The sequence below is a fragment of the Aspergillus thermomutatus genome, assembly GCF_002237265.1.
Source record: "Aspergillus thermomutatus strain HMR AF 39 chromosome Unknown NODE_149, whole genome shotgun sequence".
NCBI lineage: Eukaryota > Fungi > Ascomycota > Eurotiomycetes > Eurotiales > Aspergillaceae > Aspergillus > Aspergillus thermomutatus.
The window spans coordinates 1-22,056 of NW_020798198.1; the positions used below are offsets into that span (position 1 = coordinate 1).

Sequence of the window (22,056 nt, forward strand, 5' to 3'; positions counted from 1 at the left end):
AGCAGGAGGCGGCGTACTAGTTTCTCCTTGGTGTGGTGGGGTGGGAGTTGTGGGAGAGAGACGGGGGATGGGGGGGGGGGGTGGGGTGGGGGGGGGGGGGTGTGGGGGGGGTGGGGGTGGGGGGGGGGGGGGTGGGGGGGGGGGGGGGGGGGGGGGGGGGCCGAGGTGGTCGGGACGAGGGTGGTCTGCGATGAGGCGAGGGTGCTCGCGGAGCGGGGCGCGTATGTGGATGTCAGCCGGGAGTCGGAGCGGCCGCTGCGGTTTGGGGAGGAGACCTTGTTTGTGAATGCGAGTGTGGTGGATGTGCGGTATAGGGCTGTTAATGCGCCATGGGTGGTGGATTTGGATCTGCCGTGTGTTTCGTAGTCACCTAGTATGCATCTCAAGTGTCGTCGTCTACGCAGATGAGCAGACTACATCAATAGGTGAGATACTATACAGTCAATCCATTATTTACTATCGAATATTGCAGAGGTATCTAGGGAAGGTATATCAATCATGACAGACAAGAAAAAGCAAAAGTAAGACAAGTATATCCAAAAAGAAAAGGTAGAAAGAACGTCTCGCCTGCGTGGAAGCAGTAACGCTCAATGCATGTTGCCTGCGCATGTGCATGATGCTATAAAGAAGGAAATGTAATGTCCAGACATTAGAAAGAAAATATGATGGAACCATGCAAAAGATTGATGTAATGTTATTCTTCATGAACAACGCCGTTTGTCTCGGCTCTGATCTCCAGACGACTGGTCTTGCGACCCACTCCCTTGAGAAGGCTGAACCTCTTCATCACGGAGTCGCGGACGCCTCCGGCGTGAGACTGGCTGTACGAATGGCCGCCTCGTGATCCCACTTGACTGCGGTCAGGAGACCGGACCGAGTGGTTGTCTCGGACAGAAGTGGCTCTGACCACCCCTCCCCCCTTGAGACTTGCAACCGACGGTTGGTCGTCCCCAGACGGCCCGTGGTGTTGAGAGCCGCTTCGACTGCGGTTGTCCTGCGAGCGAGAAGCACTCCTAGACCGCTGCTTTTGTACATCGTCCGTAGAGGTTGCGGCAATGGATAACGATGAGCCGTGCTTGTGGATCATATCCCCGAAGAAACTCCGGCGTTTCGTATGAGTGTTCTGGGACTGAACGGTGGTTCGACTGTGGATGGTTGCAGTATCGTCGTCATGGTCTTTGTCTTCCGTCTTCATATCAAGCACTGTGGCAACTGAGCCGTTCGGTGCGTGGTTCGCTCGTTTGAAAGGGTTCATTGTGCTGATCCGTTGGCTGACGGACGGTTTCTCTGAAGGCTTGCGCGCGTGATTGCGCGAGGAACGGATCAGCTCCTGCTCAGGACTGATAGAGCGCGGCAGCGACTGCTTTTGACGGCTTTCTGCGGAAACCGGAGACTGGCGTTGAGTTGCCGGGGTTTCGACCCCCACAGGACTAAGAGAGGAGAGTTCCGGGGCAAAGGCTTCCTCGAATTGACGCATGAGCTCGGCTTGGGTGGCCTGGTGCGCCGGCCGGGCATACAACGCAAGAGCATGTTTAACGGCCAAGGCATGATCAATGAGAGCCACGGCCAGAGCATTCTTCATCGGGTCAGCCAACTCCTCGCCGTCAGCTTCAGACAGAAATTGACGATAGAGAGCCACGCAACTGGATGAGGAAGAGTTGAGATCAAGCAGCTGCTGCAGCGCCTCCGTCAAACTAGACAGGCCTGAATCCTCGCCTGAGGCAGCTCGTCGCTGCAGCAACGACAGTTCCTGGGTCTTACGCCACGTTCGCTCGACGGCCGTCTGCAGCGGTGACAGCGCAACCTCCTCGACGGCGACGATCTCACTCCGGCGGAGGATGTTCGGGAACGGCTCCGCAGTCGTAAAGATTGTCTTTTCCACCCATTGCTCCAGCACATCCGTGCTGCGGACGTGTCTCTTCAACGTCGAAGAGAACTGAGAAGGTTCCGAGATCAAAAGATGGTCCCTGACGGATTGTGGAACTTTGGACCGTTGGTAGACCGGATGCGTCATATCCCGGTGCGCGCTGACAGAAGTGATCTGCAAGAATTGACCTTCGTAGTCTTGCACCTCGCCAGTAGAGACAATCTGCGCCGCAGGATGCTCTCTCTGCATTCGATCAACAAAGCTAGCCATTCTTTCATTCGGCGCGCCCTCAAAGATGAATTCCTTGTCCCTCAAGGTAGGTGGGAACCCGAGCCCCTTGTAGACAACACGGAAATAGCGAGGGAACTGCTTCTCCTCCTTGGCGATGGATGCATGGATCTTGGCCATCGAGCTTTGCGCTCGCGAAAGCTTGGCAAAATCCATCACTGTGTGCTCGTACTGCTCCGCAAGCTCCTTGTAGCAGATAAGCGCATGAGCCCAGGCTCTAGCATCCTCGAAATGCTGGATGATGACAAAGTATAGCGATTCCTTGCGTTCGAACGACGTCTGCTCTGGGAACGGAGGGTCAAGCACCTCGGGCACTGCTTGCCTCGGGTCCCAATCGTAGAGATCAGCGTGGAGCTGGAGGGCAAGACCGGCCTCGGTGAAGTTGCCCGCCGCCGCCTGCACGTCCGCTAATTCGTGAACATAGCGAATGAAGATGTCTTCACGGCCCATATCCTTCATATATTCCATCAACCTCAATGTATGCATACTTTCGGCCATCGAGCCGCTCTGCGATGCGACAAACAGATCCAAAAGTTCGTCGACCGTCGCGATGAGACCTTTGACGGCTTCGGAGAGGTCTTCGTCAAAGGCAGCGCAGCCTTCAAAGTATTCAAGAAGTTCACTGACGAACAGCTTCTGGATGATGCTCTCGTTCATCTTCTTTGTTTTGAAGAGATGGTCCAGGCTGGATATGATTTCAGTTTCGATGATGGAAAGCTCCTGGTTCAGACCCCATTCGCTCAGAATCATGGTGCGTAGGATTTCCACCGCGACATGCCGTAATCCCTCGTGTACACTGAGGCAGAGTCCAATAATAGGAGCCACAAGGCCAGGCACATATTGAACCTGGTAGCCGCCGAGCTTGCGCAGCCCATACCGTTCCCTGTCGTCCTCCGTGGTTTCCCAACCGATGGCCTCCCAGCTGGAGCGCAGTAGCTCCGCTCCCTGCTCGCGAACGTCGCCTGCGATCTTCCAGACGGCGCGTCGTTTCTGCTCCGGGAATGTTTCCAAGGCTAGTGCATCACTGGACACGACCTTGAGCAAAGTCATGAAGAAGCTCTCCCACAACCTCGTGTCAAAGGCCTCCGCATCATCCGGCGCGGGCAAAAACTTGCTAGTCAGTAATGTAGCGAGGTATTCCAGACTCTTCACAGTAGCTCGGTGATTGTACACATGCACACTGAACCAACTCTCGGGATACGCTTCGCAGTTCAAAATCGAATTGTGAACCTCAAAAGCTTGGGAAATAAAGGTAGCAAGCTCCAGACCCTTGAGCGATGGCTTCTTCGGCTTGGGGATCGTCGCTGTGGCAGCCATAATCGCCGACAATTCGACCAGCGCCTCATCGAATCTCTGGCTGGTTTTCGAGGCCTTGACCTGGAACGGAAAAGACTTGCTGAAGAGAAGAGACAGGTAGCTGGTCTCCTCCACGCCATCCGGTATGATGGAATAGTATGTCGAGACGATCTTTGGCATGAAACCGTACAACAACGGATCTGGCTGCTTCAGAAGCTGTGCCACGATCGCGCAACTCAACCGAACCTGATCGCGATATTGGTCGGTGACGGATCCTGTGGCTCCCCAGTACGGTTCCAGCCAACCAATGCAACTGGAGATCAAACTCCGTCTTTCCGGTCCGGAATCGAATATCGCCAGCTGCGTGTAGTGCTGGATCAGGACCAACTTGTACAGCACCAGAAGACCTTTGACGTCGCTGCAAGAGTCCATAAAGCTGAGCGCAATCATGATGATCTCGTCTTTGCCAATGACTTTGGATAGCTCCGGAAGCCACGTGTGGAAATGCTGTACGACAAGCGTCTTGCTGCCAACCATGGCGGGTGATGGATTCCTCATGAGGACCTCCAGCGATTTGAAGATGGTGTGCAAGTCCCGGTTGAAAGTCGACTGGACGCGAGTGATGCCGATGCCTTCCTCCTTGGCCTTTTGCTGCTGCCTGGCATTGATGATGAATTTGAGGACATGTCGGCCGACCTTGAAAGTGGCACGCAGACTCCGCGACTGTTGGACATCGGCACTAGCCTGAAGGAGACGGAGATAGCTTCGCATCAGGCAGGGGGTCGCGAAGGGGAAATTAAATTGCTTGTCAGCGTAATGGTCAACAAGCGGGCCAAGGTTGAACCGTCGATCATGGACGATACCGAGAACTGTCACAAGATTGTTGAATATCAGGTCCTCATACTCCTCATTTCCGGCATTTTCCACCAGGATCCCAAACAGCGCGTCAAACACACTGCTGAGCTGCTTGACGATCTCAATCTCGGGCACAAACAGAACCCTCTTCAAGGTATCCAAGACCTCATCTACCGGCCGGTCCTTCCAGTGCAGCAAGCTCAGAATCACCTGGTCCTGGGAGTATTCAGTGCTGCACAGGTAGGTCTCCAAGCGCAGGGTGGCCAGCGGCCCTGTAATCGCTTCGTCCTTGGCCGATTCGTTCTTGCCGAGTGAGCTCCAGGGGAGGGACAGATAGGCACCCTTGCCGTTCTCGATGCTGGACGTGTGCTTGTCGTAGGCATGCAGCAGCAGAGAATGAGGACCGTCTCGGATGAAGGCCTGGTTGTCCCACAATGGCATCCATGCCAGGGCGAAAGGAAACTCGGGAGCGTCTGCAATGCTCATGATCAAATGAGCACCTGGTATGTCCTCCGTGGGCACGTTCAGACGTATCGTCTGGTTCCAGGGCGTGCCCCGTTCCGTAATTGTGGTTCGCCATGCTGTGTGTGCTACGTTGTTGGACGAGGGGAAAACGCATTTTTCAACCCGGGATCCAGACGCCGCCCGCACCTCGAGGGTCAATTGCAGATTGCGGAGCCCCGTACTTGTCGGCACCGGGAGCTGGCCCGCCTGCGGGTGCGACAGAAGAGCTTCGGGGGGAAAGGTAGCGTGAGAAATGGTCACATAAATGTCGGACCGGGGTTTCGATGGCGCCTGAGAGAAGCCGATCCGCTTCGTCTGAATCACATTGTGCATAATGGTTGGGTTTTTTCGGACCAGGCCGTCGGAATCGGAGTCCACGAACGGGTACATGTGTAGATGTATGCGAGAGGCGCGCTCGGATCTCACGTATTTCCCATTCGGGCTTGGGAGCAGCATGCGTATCAACCCGTCAAATCCATCAACGTGGCCCTCGCCCTCTTCCAGCCACGAAGAAGGAGACCAGATGTTGACAACCTGCTCGGCGTCTTTCACTTGCCGAAGGATCTGCGATACTTCCAGAAGACCGACCCCGAGAGTGCGCAACGTCGATAACTTTGGAGGTTGGGTCTCGGCTGCTCGTTCTTTAGTGCTGGAAGAACTCCCAGAAGATTGGGGGGGCCCCGCGGAGCTTTCCCTCCCTTGCTCGGCGCTCTGGATGCCCCGCGGCTTAGTGCTCCAAATCATACTGCGGCGAGTTCTGAGGCTACCCTTGCCTGCCTGGCTGGCGGAAGTAGGCGATCTCGCAGCCGAGGAACTACCTCGAGAGATTGAGGGTCTGGACTGAAGAGGGGCGCCTACTGTCGGCGTCTCCGGCGCACGAACCTCAACGATGAGATATAGTTTGGGGCCGTTGGCCGAGCCATCTCCAATGTCCGTGGCGCACAAATCGGTGAAGAGTGTTTTCAACTTGCTGCTCTGGCCCATGCTGGCGAAGGACTCGGGGGACGGAATCTCCAGCAGGTATGTCTCCGAAAGGGGCTTGGGGGCACCATTATCGGTTTGGGAGCAGAGATGCACGGCGAGAGTGACTGGACCTGGGGAGTTGCCGGAGACGGCATTAACCTCGAGGAGGAGATGATGTAGCGCTGCAGTATCAGAGTGCTGAGTTGTGGGACTCTCATCCAACATGCTCATTTCGGATTGGAGCTTGGTCAACTGGACAGCTGAATCCTCGCCGGTCAACAACCGGCCCCTTTGCTCAGGATCTCTCACGATCACCTCCCCTCCGAGCATCTTGTTACCGCGGACAAGCTTCCAGACCACTTCCTGTCGCAATGCCTCCTTCTCATATGCAGTCAACACATCGTGCAACAGCTGCCTCCGCGCGAAGTCCAATTCTCGGACCAGGTTGTACATCTCTTCCACCACGTCATATTGACGCGCCAATAATAATTCATGGAGATTCGTCGAATGCCACTCGCGCAGACACGACGCGATCTCGTCGACCAGCGGCTCCGACAACGAGGTAGGAGTCTCATCACCGATCTTGAGCATCGGAACCGGGGCGGCTGGCTTGGGCGCATTAGGATCGCGAGGAGTCAGGGTCACTGGCGTCAGCGGCGTATGAGGCAGCGAGGGCGTCTGGATGATGTGGTTGACGGAGACCGGACTCGCTTGACCGTCGTCGAGCCTCTGGATAAAGATCTGCGAGGGTTTGCCCTTCTTTGCAATGATGACATTCGATACCTCACCGGCTAGATGCTCATCATCCTGCGAGTAAGCGACGCTGCTTCTCACGTCTGTCACCGGATCATCTGCTCGGTCGACACTCAATCGATCTCCATTCGTCAGTGCTTTGTGCCCGTCGCCGTCGCCGAGCACTTCCCGAATCTCAACACAGTTGCGAGGGAAGATGCCGGAGAAAACCCTCGCTTCGAGAGTTTGGCCCTTGGTGCTCGTCAGACCCGCCAAGAGCGACGGCGGAGCCACCAGATACCCACGACACCATTCACCATTGACGCCCCCCTGCTCGATTATGTACAGTTCATCGCCAAGCTCTAGTGGCAGGTCGGCGGGCGTCGACGGCTGGAAAGGATAGATGGCAACGGCGAAGGCAATCCGAGGCAGAGGCCGCCAGGGCATATCTGTTATGAAACGAGCGACTCAGGGCAAGCCCCGCAGTGGTCGTCAACGGCCGTCGAGAGAAATGAGGGGCAGTGCGCCAATCGATGGAAGCGAGCAACGGATCGGAATTTGAAAGCGTAATACTATCTCCTGATCGAAGGAATGAGGGGCCGCTACATGCGAGTGTTTGCGTCTAGGGATACGTATGGATGGTTAGTGAGGTGTGGAATGTGCGATTCTCCAGAGCGAACATTAGATACCAGAATATGTGTGCGATCGACACGATTTTGGTAGAGACGTATGAGGTTTCAAGGAATGGTAATTTGCCAGTCTGTGGACTTGAGGGGACATCAAGGAACGGGGGATGTCAGTGTGCGTCGTTAAATCAGAAAAGAGCGTCGGTGACGGGGGATCATGACCACGATGGCTGGAGACAGGAGCGCAACAAGAAACCTAGAATTGAAATAACAAATTCAGTATCAGCATCAGAAACGCAAAACGTCAGTCTGCTTTCTTTCTTTTTCTTTTGCCTTTCCCCTCTCCTTTGAGTCTAGTAATTTCCTCCGCCTTGCCCCCCCTTTGATAGCGGTGGATGCATTATTATCCAGCTGTGGAGAACCAGCAGATGTTCCCCTTGTCAGGGAAATGTGGAGAAAATCGCCGTTCGAAGGGGGGGGAAGAGAGAATTGAAGGAGATGGCGGGATGCTTACCGAGTGAGAGAATGGCAGGAGAAGGCAGAAAGAGTTCAATAGTAGATATAAGAGAGTGTGAGAAGGCGACAGGGAGAAAGAATGGTTGGTAGAAAGCGATCACGATGGAAGATTGAAGCTACGAGAAAGGGTCCAGGCACTCAGGCAGTAAACCTGCTGATCGCCAAACCGGACGGACCATCGATCTTGCTGGGGCCTGAACACACGAAAACTACGGAGATTAGCCAGTGTCTAGTTTGGAGGCTGGATTGTTCGAAAATAAAGTCATTTGGATATATATTGCATTGCAACTATCGGAGTCATTTATGCGGATACTTTGACAGTGTCCCGAGTCCCTTGAATCATGTTCGAGTCTACTCTCTACCCAGCCTTTCTATTCTTCCCTCAATCGAGATTGACATGATCAATGCCATGCATCTCTATCGCACGTTCTTCTAATCCACTTCTCCAGTAGTCCTGTATGTTGACTCTCTGGTTTTGTTGCTCGTCACCTCACCAAATAATAGGTACCTTGAAAAGACTATGCTTCAACCACGGCGCAGCATCGGCCCCTGAACCAGACCCGATCATACTCATGCACAGAATCAATCTGCAGTCCATAATGATATTAAGATGCTCGCCTTTCTACTGATACTTGGTACGCACTTTTTCTTCCAGCCAACCAGTGACAAAACCGTAGTGCAGATCGTCAAACAATGCCCGAGTCTTTGGTGCGGTCAAGGAGTCACTCTGAAACACGATCGTTTCTGGCAATGAACATGTTCGTGGTCTTAGTGATACACTGTTGATAACCAAGAAATTTAGATCAACATATCTACTCATGGTGTGATTTCATATCATAATGAATCAGTGGGTGACTTGGAAGCAGACACAGCATTTCCATCTGTCTGCCTTGGTATATATTTGACCTCTCGAGATGTACTGAAACGCATGCAGTCCCGAATGTGGCCGGCCTGGTCAGTTATATATATTACTGGAGGCTACCTAGCTAGAGAAAGAAGCAGTCGACCAGAAGAAAGCAAAACAACTCATATGATGAAGATGCTCCTCTTCACTAATAACATAGAATAGATGGCAGACTGCCAAATGTGGCCGCGTCCAAGCTTTATTTTGCCATTGATTTGCCAGCCCTTCCGCCACTCACTCTGGCTCTTGTATCCACGCTCCACTAACACTATTATATCTCACTCGCCCACACTTTTTGTTATGTTAATTTAGCAAACGTCTTGCTTCCATCCCGAGGATGACTTTCCTAACATTTACTCCGTAAGCCACAGAAACACTGTGCTTTTCTTTGATAGGGTCCTCGAGAAAGATCTGCACACCTGTCGGTCTGATCATGTGTACCTTCAGGTTCTCAATCTTCGACGTGGAAAGAATGGAAGAAAGCCTCCATCCAGTCCATCCTTGTGCAATATTTGCTTACAGCTAACCTATCCTGGTTCTTTAGCCAAGAAGCAAAAGCTGTCCTAGGATATGACAAGCCTCTAATGCACGTCGAGGACTTGAAAAGAATTAGACACTACCATTAGCAAACTAAGAAGAATTCTGGGCGGCCACCACAAAGACGCGGCCTTAGCCCAGAGAATGGATGGTATCATGCGTGCTGCTTGCCGGATGAGCTGAACTAGCAATCTCATCTCGACCAGGTGAGACCTTGTCCCTCGATGACTTTTCAGGGGTATGTCTTGCCCTCTTCATACACCTGCTTAAACACCTCCTCTGTGTGCTGCACCACCTTCTCCACCGCCCCCTGCCCCCTCGTCCTCTCCAATTTCTTGTTTGGCGGAAACACCTCTCCGTCCCAACTCACCCAGTAACAACCACTCCCCTTCGTCCCATCGCTGCCAACCGCGACATCCACTTCTATCCCCTCTCCCTCAGCTTTCGGAGGATACCTCCCACTCGTCGCCGCAAACAAATGCCTCTCCCCACTCTCCTCAAGCGGCACCATGAATGGTCTCAACAGCGGCGTCAGCACAGCCGACAGCACGCGTCCAGCTGGCAGTTCACGCAGCACGCCCGTGGCCACGCCAGAGGGGTACGCGTGGACGAAGGAGGTATGCGGGTGTCGCTGCGCCATGCTCTCCAGGAAAAAATCCCCCATCAGACTGGCGTGCCAGCCGCATTTCTTGAGGCTAAACGTGTGCTTCAGACTGAGGTCAGAGAAGTCGAGCGTGCCAGAGCCGCCGGCACGGACGGAGACCATTGGGTCTAGGACGGAGACTACGCGGGATAGTCTGGCGCTGGCATCGACAGAGGGGTCTCGAGCGGCTGCGTTCAAGAGGGGAAGCAAATTGGTGATGAATCGCATCCGCGCGTAGTAATGCAGCACGAATTTGCGGTCCAGACCTTCGGCCGTCTCGTCCCGACCTTTCAGTGTCATGTAACCGGGTGTCATGAAAAGCAGGTTTACTTTCTTTTCTCTGGCTGCGATCTCGGCGCACACACTGTCGACGTTTTTGAGCAGGGATATGTCGGTTTGGAGAAAGGTTGGCTGGGCGGAGGGGTTTATGGTTTTCATGGAGGCGATGGCAGCATCGGCGGCGGACTGGCTGCGGCCGACGAGATAGATTTTGAGGGAGGGGGTGTGACGGGTGAAAGCGAGGGCAGTGGAGAGGGCGATGCCAGAGGTACCGCCGACTGGGAGGGTGTTAGCGAGATGGAAAGCTTCCAGGAGAGAAGTTTCACAGCGATTGCTTCACCGTAGAGGGTGGAATGTTGGAGCAGGTTGAACTTACCAAACACCGCGACGAGACCTGAGGAGGCTAGGGATTTGAGAGCCACATTGTGGGCTTGGATGGTGTGGAGGTTCACCATTGCTGCTTCGACCTCTCGCGACTGGGTGGGATGTAGGAAGCACGCAAAGGATCTTGGATTTCTTATTGCGATGAACACTTGATGCGGAAAGAGGAAATGGACTGGAAAAGGAGGAGACAGCGTTCGGAAAGACGGACTATCCGATAGCTAGCTGCACTTTGGGAACTGAGATGAGGTTCAGCAACGAGAAGGTGGGTGGGTTCTGTCGTCTCTGTCGTCTCTGTCGTCTCTGGACTGGACAGGGATGAGGAGAGTTACTGCACATCGATCTTCTAGCCCAAAACAGCCCAAACCCGCCTGTGCAGCTGCCCGGGTTATATGCAGCAAGGTAGGCAAAAATAAGAATCTTTCCCTCGATGTGGCCAATAGATGACAGAGGTGATTTGGCTGATGTTGAAGTGTCAAGGGAGACAGACGGCTGACGAGAAGTATGAGGTGGCTGACGTGAACCACCAGTCGATGGCTGACGATAGGGATTGTTTGCGTGACACAACCAAAACTGATCGCAGAAGAAAGAAAAACAGCTTCAGTCAGCCAAAACCGACAGTGAAGAAGCCTGAGGCCGTGCACTAGGCAACATGCTGCTTTATCAAATAATGAAGCTCCCCTGTGGCATCCTCTGCTCCTGGCAGTTGACAGTGACACCCCATCCCGACAACCCGTGTTCTACCCTTCCAACTTCAGTCCTACCTTCTTCACTACAGTTCATACTTTCTGATTGACGCTTATTGGCGCCGTCGAACAAATACACCCGCAAACATGAGCGCGGTGGGCAAGTTCGGGCCCAATGGCGACCGGGAGCCCGAAAGTGCGGAGGACAGCATCTCCAGTCTGGAGGTGAGGGAAGCAGAGGTTCACAAGCTGGCCTGACGGTTCACAGAGCAGAGTAATCACTCAATGGCTGCACAGAACCCCTTTGCTGCGGAGCCTGGGTCGACTCTAGACCCCAATGGTGAACGCTTCAATGCCCGGGCTTGGTGCAAGGCCATGCTCCGGATGTACACCGAAGACAGCCAGGCACATCCACCCCGGACCCTGGGAGTGGCCTTCAGCAACCTGAATGTGCACGGATTCGGTTCGGATACCGATTTTCAGAAGAGCGTGGGCAACGTTTGGCTGGAGGCTGTCGGTCTGGCGAGGAGGCTCATGGGTCACCGCCAGCGCAAGATCGATATTCTGCAGAACTTGGATGGTTTGGTGGAGGCTGGAGAGATGCTTGTGGTCCTTGGACCCCCTGGATCAGGATGCACAACTTTCTTGAAGACCATCGCTGGAGAGACATACGGCTTTTACGTCGACAAGAACTCAGACCTCAATTACCAAGGTACGCCCGACGTCAGTCGCGTGATGGCTTCCAGCTAATCGTCATTAGGTGTCAGTGCAAAGCAAATGGCTAGCGCGTTCAGGGGAGAAGCCATCTATACCGCTGAGGTCGACGTCCATTTCCCCAAGCTCACGGTGGGGGATACCCTATACTTCGCCGCCCGGGCCCGAGCACCTCGCTACATCCCTGGAGGAGCGACTATGAGCCAGTACGCCACACACATGCGAGACGTCATCATGGCCATGTTTGGTATCAGCCATACCAAAAACACTATCGTCGGAAACGAATTCATCCGCGGTGTATCTGGTGGAGAGCGCAAGCGCGTCAGTATTGCCGAAGCCTGCCTGAGCATGGCCCCGCTGCAATGTTGGGATAACTCCACTCGTGGTCTCGATAGTGCTAATGCCATCGAGTTCTGTAAGACTCTCCGAATGCAGACAGACATCAACGGCGCCACCGCCTGTGTTTCGCTTTACCAGGCTCCTCAGGCTGCCTACGATCAATTCGACAAGGTCCTGGTGTTGTACGAGGGTCGCCAGATCTATTTTGGTCGCACAGCCGCGGCTAAGAAGTACTTCCTCGACATGGGTTTCATCTGCCCTGATCGACAAACCGATGCTGATTTCCTCACCTCCATGACCAGCCCCCTCGAGCGTGTCGTGCGGCCAGGTTACGAAAACCACGTGCCCCGGACCCCCGATGAGTTCGCCGCACGGTGGAAGGCCTCAGCAGAGCGAGCGCAGCTGATGCGAAACATTAAAGCGTATAACGCAAAGTTCACTCTTGGTGGTGAATACCTGGACAAGTTCAAGCAATCCCGCAGAGCTCAGCAAGCCAAGGTCCAGCGTGTATCATCACCTTACACTCTTTCATATACCCAGCAGATTAACTTGTGCTTATGGCGCGGGTACAAACGATTAAAGGGTGACCCCAGTGTCACAATCTCTTCGTTAATCGGAAATTCCATCATGGCGCTCGTCATCGCCAGTATCTTTTACAATCTCAAGCCCGACACCAACAGCTTCTTTCAGCGCAGTGCTCTCCTCTGCTTTGCTGTTCTCATGAATGCCTTTGGCTGTGGCCTTGAAATGCTCACTCTTTATGCTCAACGAGGGATTGTAGAGAAACACTCTCGATATGCCCTCTACCACCCATCTGCTGAAGCATTCGCATCGATGCTGATGGATTTGCCCTACAAGGTCCTCAACGCCATCACGTACAATCTGGTTCTCTACTTCATGACGAACCTCAGGCGAGAACCTGGTGCTTTCTTCTTCTTTGTATTCACTTCTTTCATCCTGACTCTAACCATGTCCATGTTCTTCCGGTCCATTGCATCGCTGACAAGAACCCTTGTCCAAGCCCTGCCATTTGCTGCGATTCTAATCCTGTCTCTGAGCATGTACACTGGCTTCGCCATTCCGAAACGGTACATGCTAGGATGGGCCCGCTGGATTTCCCGTATCAACCCTATCAATTATGGCTTCGAGTCTCTGATGGTCAATGAGTTCCACAACCGCGAGTTCATCTGTGTCAACTACGTCCCGTCGGGTCCTGGCTACGCGGATCTCGGGCCTAACAACCATGTTTGCTCCACAGTCGGATCGGTACCTGGACAGCCCTATGTCAACGGCGACAACTACATTGAGTCATCTTATGGCTATACCGCCTCGCACAAGTGGAGGAACGTCGGCATTATATTTGCTTTCATGTTCATCCTCATGGTTGTCTATCTGGCTGCTACCGAGATAGTCACCGGAAAGAAGTCGAAGGGCGAGATTCTCGTCTTCAGTCGCGGACACAAGGCCCTGAAGAAGGGCAAGTCAGAGGAGGATGTCGAGGGCGGTAGTGGCCGCAGCATTGCTGTGGAGAAGAAGACCCAATCAGACAACCTTGCCATCATCGAACGCCAGACTGCTATCATCCAATGGAAAGATGTGTGCTACGATATCAAGATTGGCAAGGAGAATCGCAGGATTCTTGATCGTATCGATGGATGGGTCAAACCGGGCACCTTGACCGCTCTTATGGGTGTCTCTGGTGCCGGAAAAACCACGCTATTGGATGTCCTGGCTACTCGTACCACGATGGGGGTTATCACGGGAGAGATACTTGTTGATGGCAAGCCTCGAGATGAGTCCTTCCAGCGCAAGACCGGCTACGCTCAACAACAAGATTTGCATCTGAACACATCCACGGTTCGCGAGGCCCTTACCTTCTCTGCGCTTCTACGCCAGCCCGCTCATGTTCCTCGTCAAGAGAAGATTGACTATGTCACCGAAGTCATCAAACTCCTAGACATGACTGAGTATGCTGACGCCGTCATTGGTGTACCTGGTGAAGGCCAATGTTGAGCAACGCAAACGTCTTACCATCGGTGTGGAGCTTGCCGCCAGGCCAGCTCTCCTCTAAGTCACATGATAATCATGTGACAGAGCATCTAAAGTTGTGGCCTCAGGCAAATTACTAAGTGTATTGCGTCTGTCCCCATTGTGGGCTAGGAGCGTTGCGTGGACATCCTGTTCGGTGGCCGGAGGATACATTATACCAGGATGCTTCTACACCATGTATCTGGAGTACTTCTTACTTTCTCAATTTCGTGACCATTTCGTGTCTTGAGCATAACTCGCTAGCTCGGGTCGTTTGAACTAACTCTTTAATATAACATTACGTTCTTACTCGACCGGCCACTGGTTATTCTGGTATAGCTTCGTATACTGTAGGGTTGTAGCAAGCGTTACCGAGGAATCTCAATCTCGACCTAGGAACTCAGCCTGATCAGGCCAAACAAGGCGTTCCGTAGTAGCAAGGAGAAGGTGGAGGAGGTGAGTTGCTGCTGCTCTGGAATCCATCGACAGTGAGCTTGAGGCTGACGCGAGCAAGTAAAAGGGGACGCATGGTTGGAGGACAGGAGGCGGGGACGGGGGATGCGGAGAAGTGCAGGAAGGCTTCATGATCGGTAAGTCGCCTAATCCGACAATTCCCCGTTAGAGTCATAGCAAGAGCTCCTCCTGAGTGACGGGACTTGCCTGTTCTATCCTCGCCGTCTTTCCATCCTGCATGGGCTTGGCCTATCGGTTAAAATGCAATGGATTCCCGCTCTGAGGTTACACATAGCTTCGTACTCGCTCTCTTGATCGAACTGATTAGAGATGCATCGCATACTTTCCGTCGTCTCGCTTTCGGCCTGTCTCCTGGCATCGACTGCTGTCGCTTCGACTACGTCTTCGACATTTGACCTGGGGAGATTCAACCCCCAGGACATCATCACACGGGATGTGGCCGTCATCGGTGGCGGCTCTGCTGGCACCTACTCAGCCATAAGCCTCAAGGACAAAGGCAAATCGGTCATTGTCATTGAGAAGAAAGACAGGATAGGTGGTCACACCGAGACGTATATTGATCCTGCGACTGGCACTACCATTGATATGGGGGTCATGATCTTCCACAATATCACCATTGTGAAGCACTACTTCAGACGGTTTGATATCCCACTCGCCAATGCTCCCGGGTTCTTCCAGTTGTTGCGCAACTATGACTTTCGCACCGGGAAAGAAATCACTCTTTCGTTTACTCCCTCGGCAGCGGAGGTAGCCGCTGCCTTGACTACCTATGCGGCGCAGCTTTCCAAATACCCCGGGCTGAACGATGGGGTATTCCTCCCAAACCCTGTGCCCGAGGAGTTGTATATGCCGTTTGGGGACTTCGTACAGAAGTACGGGCCCATGGGATGCATTGGTCTTAATTCCGGATATCTACCAAGATTCCTACACGTAGTACACGATCCATATAGATCTGTAGTAGTCCTTTGTTGAGATCTTTAGGCAGCCTGGAGCTCATCCAGCGGAAGTAGACAGAGCTCGTATGCAGCACCTCTCCCAGACAACACATCCATACACCTCTCGCAGGCCGTGTCAGACAGTCAGCTTAGTGGCAAGCAGCAGGGATATCTCGTATATGTATATCCGTCCAGACTGCCGTTCGTGGTGCCGTTCCCAACCACAGCAGCAAGTCCACAGTACATCGCGAATGCATGATGCATTCCATCCATTCCATGCCATTGCCCCTGCTCCCTTGTCTATCCTGGGTCATTTCGGTCGGGGATATGGTAGCAAGAGGCACGAGCCTTGAAAACGGGACAGACAGCTGTGGTTCGTGTTCGTATCATGAATCACATCTGTCAAGCATACTGACATCGGTACATCGACCAATCCTCCGAATTCTGATTCGGCCAATCATATCGCTGGGTTTACCAAGTATTGACTGCACTGCACTGCACTGCACCCAAACCCGCTCTCGTGCTGGAAATGCAGCTGCAGGCCCGTCCCCAAGAGGAGAGCAAGGAAAGACGCCAATTGGGCAACCAGAGTGCCAATCGACCCTAGCCGCTAGCCACTGGCACTGGCACTGGCTGCCTGAGAAAAAGTAGTCATTCTCCATGACGCCTTTTTGTGGCGCAAGGTAGGTAGATAATGGGTATTGTCAGGCAGGCGGGCATTCCATTCCGCCGTAAGATCTTGGGCCGGTGTAACCATTAATCTTTCTTATCATTGATCCTCTTCATATCGAGTTTGATGTCATCGGGTAGGTCATGATCATGATCATGTAGGATATAGCAGAATTCATGATCATCACGGTTGCTTCAAGTAGATACAGGTTCCTGTGGAATGGCCGGAAATGGGGATATTCTACTAACGGTTGCTCAAGGCTCGGCCCGCGCGTCTGTGCTTTGTCTAGTGTCGACTCGGGTGATCGGCTGTCTCTGTGTTAAAGACTACTATTGTAGTTCCTATGGTCTCTTAATGAGTCGGTGTCTGAATCTGCTTCGGTGATGGATCCTGGATGACAAAGTACATAACTGCTAGCTGTCATATTGCATGTATGACAATCAATCATATATTAGCTAGCTTGAAAAGAAAGCAATTCATATCGAATGCGATATCCAATATACGCCATAGCTCTACAGCCGTCAAAGTCAATGCTTCATAAATCCTCCCCAGCCAGAATAACGCAAAAGGGAGGCGGGCAGAGAAGCAAATACAGAGAATGATAAGTACATTATCGTTTGAACATCGCAATGGCATCCTCCTTCCGCCATTCCAGCTCAAGCTGCCCTTCGTAGACAGCATCCAACACGTGTCGCGTCCGATCATACGCTTCCTCATACCGCCGTTCGCACTCTCGAAGCACTTTCAAGACCAGGCTGCGACTGAGCCCCGGGTCGTCTGCATCTCCAAAGTGCTTCTCCACCCGTTTCTTCAACAATTCAATGCCGCGACGAATCTCTTTGCCATCATACATCGCCAACACCTTCTTGGCAACGGACCGGGAGTGGCTGGGACGGCTCGAGATGTCCGCCGGGTTCCCGCCCGCGGCCATCAGCCCTTCAGCCGAATCTATGAACTCAAGCAGCTTACCCAGTGGTCGATGGATCACCAGGTCCAGGTAGAGTTTCAGATGGTCCTCGAAATCCTGGTGCGCTCGATCGCGCCATCTCTCCAGCACGGGAAGGCCACGCACATCCACCTCCTCAATGTAGTGGTTCATATTCTCAATGAGCAGGATGTGGTAGTTCAGCACTTCCTTGTCTTCGGGGTCACCCGCACCAGCCGCCACTCCGGTCGGTGCCTCCTTGGCGATAAATTTCAGACACTCCCACATAGCGCGGTTGATCCGATCATAAGCCTCATTGACACTGACCCGAATGTCAAAGAACTCCTGATTCGGCTGAGAGAGCAGATTCTCAACCGCAGCAGAGAAGTTGGGGAAGACGCGCATGAACGAGATGACCCCCTTCCGCTTGTTGATCTTGACTTTGGTGTCCTCGATTCCCCGGATTTGTTCGTCCACGAAGCGATTAAACAGGCCATTCAGACGGGAATGCAGCTTCTGCAGGCAGCGAATAATGAACTCCTGGTTGGTGTCATCAAAGTCCGACATGGCCTTTTCCAGAGCAGACAGAATCCCGATTCCTTGCCTATGGCCACGTGTTAGCTTGCAAATTCATGGCAATCCTTGTCGAATCCATGTGTACTTACAGGGGATCCGTGTTGATAGCCCAGTCCACTAGGTTTTGCATGTCGGTCGACCAGAACGAGTAGAGCTCGTCCATAATCTGCTCGACCTTTCTAGCCATCCCACGGTCGGGATCATGCGACTGCCTGGCGCTGAAATCAGGGAGTGGTCGCTCATCGGGGTTGCCAGAGGCCACAAGGTCGGAGAATTCGACGTTGCCCAAGGAGCTCAAGTGGAAGAAGTGAACAATGAAATTTTGCTCTTCAGAGATCATCTTCAGGGTCTCCTGAAGTGTGCCGGCAAAGACTTCGCAGGGCTCCAGTCTCCCCTGCTGTTTCTCACTGGGGGAAAGCCGCAGACCAGCTGCGGCCCTGATCGTTTTGCCCCGGCGCACCGTCAATTTACGTGCCGCCATCGTGATGCCCTCGCTTTCCTTTTCTTTCTCCTGGTGGGTGAAGAGGAGCTCCTGTTCTTCTCCACTAGCTTTCCTGGCGGCTCTCTTCCACGCCAAGTTATTGTCCCGGAATTCGTTCTGATAAGGCAGTTTGGCTTGTTGTTCGTAGAGATTGATCAGTCCCTGCCACTCTGGCCCGCTGACCTCTCTGGCAAAAAGCATCAAAGCGTTGTACATCCATAACTCTTGACGGAAATATGCTCGAGCATCGTTATCCAGCTTGAGAGGATCCTTGGGGCCATTCGCTGCAGCATCGACTCTCTTCTGCTCGGCCACCTTATAGGCAATCGCCATGAACTGACGGAGTCGTTGCAGGAACATTCGAGACTGTGCTCGGTATTCCTCCTTTTTCTCTTTGATGGCGCGCATCTGTCCTATTTCCGTGTCGGCATACACCCCCACGCTCCCTTGCTCCCCGGCAGCATCAGCCAACCGTTTTTTGTTCTGCCATATATCGGGATCAATCATCAGCATGGCTTTATATAGCGTCGATAAAGCCGCCTCGGTATCTCTCAGGCCATCCGGATTGCTGAGCGACGACTCTTTGAGCGGCTGCAGGTCAATGGCAGAGATCGAAAGCGTCTTCAAAAGATTTTGAAGCTCATTATGAAGCAACTTCTGGTTGGCAGTCTGCACCTGCAAACCTTGAGATTGCGTCTCGATATACGAGACATCTTCGTGCAATGTCTGTACACATAATCAGAAAGAGAAAACCAGCGACGTAAGGGTCACTGCGATGACTTACGTTGAGTTCGTGCGAGTACAAAGTTAGCAGGCCATCCAGCTCTTCGCACTCTTCAATAGTCTTTTCAATTAACTTTGCAAGTTGGTCTACCTTGCCTTCCTGTTGTTCGAGGTTACCAAGCCAGCTTGTGGCCTCGACGCGCCCGATCTCACGACGAATGTCTGCCTCGAGATCCTCAATCTTCTTCTCATCGCTCAAACGTCCATTCCAGCCAAGATCAGTCAGAATATCATCGAAGTCCGCACCCCGCCCTTGGAGGATATTCGAGTCAATCCCTAGAGCCTGACAATACTTTATAGTGTTGTCTTCGCGACGCCTACGACGGCCATTCGGCGACGGAGAGACGGACCTTGCTCTTTCATCCGCAACGGTCTTGACTTCACCTCGGGCGGTATCTCTAGGTTCGTCCTGGGTTTCAACAGCGATCGTTGCAGTTTCAGCCGCTGGAGCCTGTGTAATCTCGACCATGGGTGGCTCCAATGCCGTAGGAGCCGTAGGAGCCACAGGAGAGGGCGCTTCTTTGATTGGAGACGGAAGGGCAGGGGCCGTTTCTCTGTCGGGAGTGCCAGACGCAATCGCAGGGGTGGGCTCGGTTCCAACCCGAAGCGAGGGCGCGGGAACGACGCCCGTGATCCCGTCTGGTTCATCTGACATACTTTGCTGCTTCTTCGCTGCGGCCAGTAGTCTCTCACCAGCACCACCGGGTCGGGGCTTGAACGCGCCGTAGGCAGTGGCGGCTTTGCGAAACGCACCCGCAATGTCTCGGCTTGGTTTCTTCTTGATCATCGGGCCCAGCCCCGGGCGGTGTCCTTCTAGCTCTTCTTCCACAGACTTGTAAGATTCTGGGGAGCTGACGGGTGGTGGACTTGGTAATCTCTCTGGTGGCGGTTCGCTCGCCTCGGTCACTTGTAGAGAAGTCATGGATGGTGCTGCTTCCAGAGGCGCAGCGGCCTCAGATGACGTAGGTACATTGTTGCTTCTCGAAGAAGCTGGTCGCAGTGCAGGTGGTATGTCGGGAGGGTGCATCTTGACCGGGCCGGCTGGTTTATCAATGACTTGAGACTCTACCTGCGCCTCTGGAATCGACAGCTTTTCCCTGCTCTCGCCCAAAGACTTACCTGCTTCCATGCTGCTTGGCGGGGTCTGCGTAACATCGAGGTTCTCGGCAGACACAGACACAGGTGTACTAGGAGGAAGAGCTTCCTTATCGCGTCTAGTCTCGTGCAGACTCGAGCTCAAGTTCTCAGTCCGAGGCATAGGTCTGGGTTCTAGGCCAACTTTCCCATCTTGTAGTAAGGCTGATGGTCGAGTGTCCGGGCCAAAATCTGCTTGACTGCTTGGTTCTACACCGGTGTGTGACGTTGGCTTAGCAGCAGCCAGAATATCGGGAACCTCTCTAATTCTCGGTTCTGGTGGCGACAGTATGGGTACCTTGGGCAGACGTTCATTTGACCGCGGAGGAGGTTCATCTCGCGGGCCAGATGGAACTGCTCCCGGCGGTTGGGGAGATGGCCCCAATGGCGAAGGAGCAGCCACTCTGCCTGATTGGCTCGTAGAAGGCCTTTGCATCTGATCTCGACTTCTTTGCGCCCGTAGAACGTGCTCTTCAGAGGGCTGTCGTCTGAAGTCACGAGGAATATCACGGGGGCCATCGCGGCTGGGTGCGCGGCCGGTGTATGGCGACTGAGGCCGGCTGCCCTGCGAAGAGGGTGAGCGAGGAGCAGATAGAGCTCTCTCGGAGCTAATAGGTCCTTGTCCAATGCCTCGCGAGCCCGGAGGACCAGGAGAAGGACTTCCAACGAGCAATTGCCGCTCGCGATCATCGAAACCAATGAGATTCGGCACTTTTCCGCCGGTGTATTTCCGATAGATCTTCACGAGACTTCCGATGAAAAAATCTTTTTCCTTGGAACTCCTAGCATGCCAGTAATACGGTTTCCCCACAGTTACCACAAAGCCGACAGTGGCGGCCCATTGCTTGTGTTGTTGCTCCATTGGCGTTGACGGGACAAAGCCGGTATATGACTGAATCGAGGTCAAATCGTCGAGCATCCACGTCTTCCCGATAGAAAATGTGCCATCATTGTTCTCTCGAGCTTTATGCATGCGCACTCTTCCTGATCTCCTAACAGCGACGACAATCACTCGAGGTTTTTTGTTGTCAGGTGGTGAATTGGGAGGGGCAGGGGTCGACGGATACGCGGCATCTTCCGTAATGCGAACATGGGTTATATACGATTCGACTACTGTTGCAGTAGAGGTGGTCAGTCTGGATGTCTAGAATGCTGATTGCGGGAGAAATGCCCATGTCCCGGCGCGGGGTTGTTGCTTCAGAGTTACAGGACAGCAGCCAACTTAACATAACCCCCGGATTCCCTTTCTCTCAATCGTCGTAGTCCGCTCCAACCCAACGAGCAAATTGGGGCGCAACGCAACGTGGAAGGTGTAAGGAAATGTATACGTACAAGAGCCATCGCTGTCCTTCTTCGAGAAACAACTTTGAATGATTCGTTTCTTTTCGTCTTCGAACTTCTCCGCCCTTGACATTGTTGCCTCGCCGGGCCCAGTGAAACCGCCATTGCGACCGTCGCCGATCCGGCGTGGCTCTCGATGCGGCGGGACATCGCTGGGTAGAGGCACCCGAGACCGATCACGACTGCTCATGGCTGGTTCTTTTTGCCTTCAAAACTTCGATCACTCGTGGGGTTTGATTTGAGGATTAGATGAACATGGTCGGAGAAACTGGGGAGGGCAACTCGAAAACCACGCGCCCTACAGAAGAAAGAAATCTCAAACTAGAGAGGCCGAGAGGCTTAAGGTGCGATAACAGACCATTGAAGTCAACCGAGGGACTTGATCGCAAGTGCAAGCTAGCTTGATGAGCGTGTTGTCCACTATACAGGCACGGAGGAGCGAGCAGCGAATTAGCTCATCAGCCACTGGGGTTGGGTCACTTGCGGACACTAGTCACTCAAAGTGGGCGGAGAGCTCGTGGCTGTTGCTCAAGTATGTTGGATGGACAATGGTTGTCTGGCTGTTTCCATTGAATCTTG

The 22,056-nt window shown here is 53.4% G+C and overlaps 5 protein-coding genes across 5 annotated transcripts; 2 read left to right on the top strand and 3 right to left on the bottom strand.

Annotated features, from left to right (window-relative positions):
• Nucleotides 1-694: 694 nt before the first annotated feature.
• CDV56_100231 (guanine nucleotide exchange factor DCK1) lies at nt 695-6,952 on the bottom strand (the record flags this gene model as incomplete). The annotated part of the gene is made up of 1 exon (XM_026753850.1): nt 695-6,952. The coding sequence occupies one exon, from the start codon at nt 6,950-6,952 to the stop codon at nt 695-697; it is 6,258 nt and encodes a 2,085-aa protein (XP_026612917.1).
• A 2,368-nt stretch (nt 6,953-9,320) lies between these two features.
• CDV56_101616 (uncharacterized protein) lies at nt 9,321-10,465 on the bottom strand (the record flags this gene model as incomplete). Its single annotated transcript, XM_026755235.1, has 2 exons — nt 9,321-10,288; nt 10,387-10,465. The coding sequence occupies 2 exons, from the start codon at nt 10,463-10,465 to the stop codon at nt 9,321-9,323; spliced, it is 1,047 nt and encodes a 348-aa protein (XP_026612918.1).
• A 759-nt stretch (nt 10,466-11,224) lies between these two features.
• On the top strand, nt 11,225-14,143 carry ZRA1_2 (ZEB2-regulated ABC transporter 1; the record flags this gene model as incomplete). Its single annotated transcript, XM_026755494.1, has 3 exons — nt 11,225-11,302; nt 11,351-11,789; nt 11,838-14,143. The coding sequence occupies 3 exons, from the start codon at nt 11,225-11,227 to the stop codon at nt 14,141-14,143; spliced, it is 2,823 nt and encodes a 940-aa protein (XP_026612919.1).
• Nucleotides 14,144-14,941: 798 nt separating this feature from the next.
• Nucleotides 14,942-15,826, top strand: CDV56_102378 (uncharacterized protein; the record flags this gene model as incomplete). Its single annotated transcript, XM_026755997.1, has 2 exons — nt 14,942-15,562; nt 15,614-15,826. The coding sequence occupies 2 exons, from the start codon at nt 14,942-14,944 to the stop codon at nt 15,824-15,826; spliced, it is 834 nt and encodes a 277-aa protein (XP_026612920.1).
• Nucleotides 15,827-16,847: 1,021 nt separating this feature from the next.
• On the bottom strand, nt 16,848-21,667 carry CDV56_102624 (GTP-Rho binding exocyst subunit SEC3; the record flags this gene model as incomplete). Its single annotated transcript, XM_026756243.1, has 4 exons — nt 16,848-17,766; nt 17,828-18,945; nt 19,004-21,249; nt 21,469-21,667. The coding sequence occupies 4 exons, from the start codon at nt 21,665-21,667 to the stop codon at nt 16,848-16,850; spliced, it is 4,482 nt and encodes a 1,493-aa protein (XP_026612921.1).
• Between the last annotated feature and the right edge of the window lie 389 nt (nt 21,668-22,056).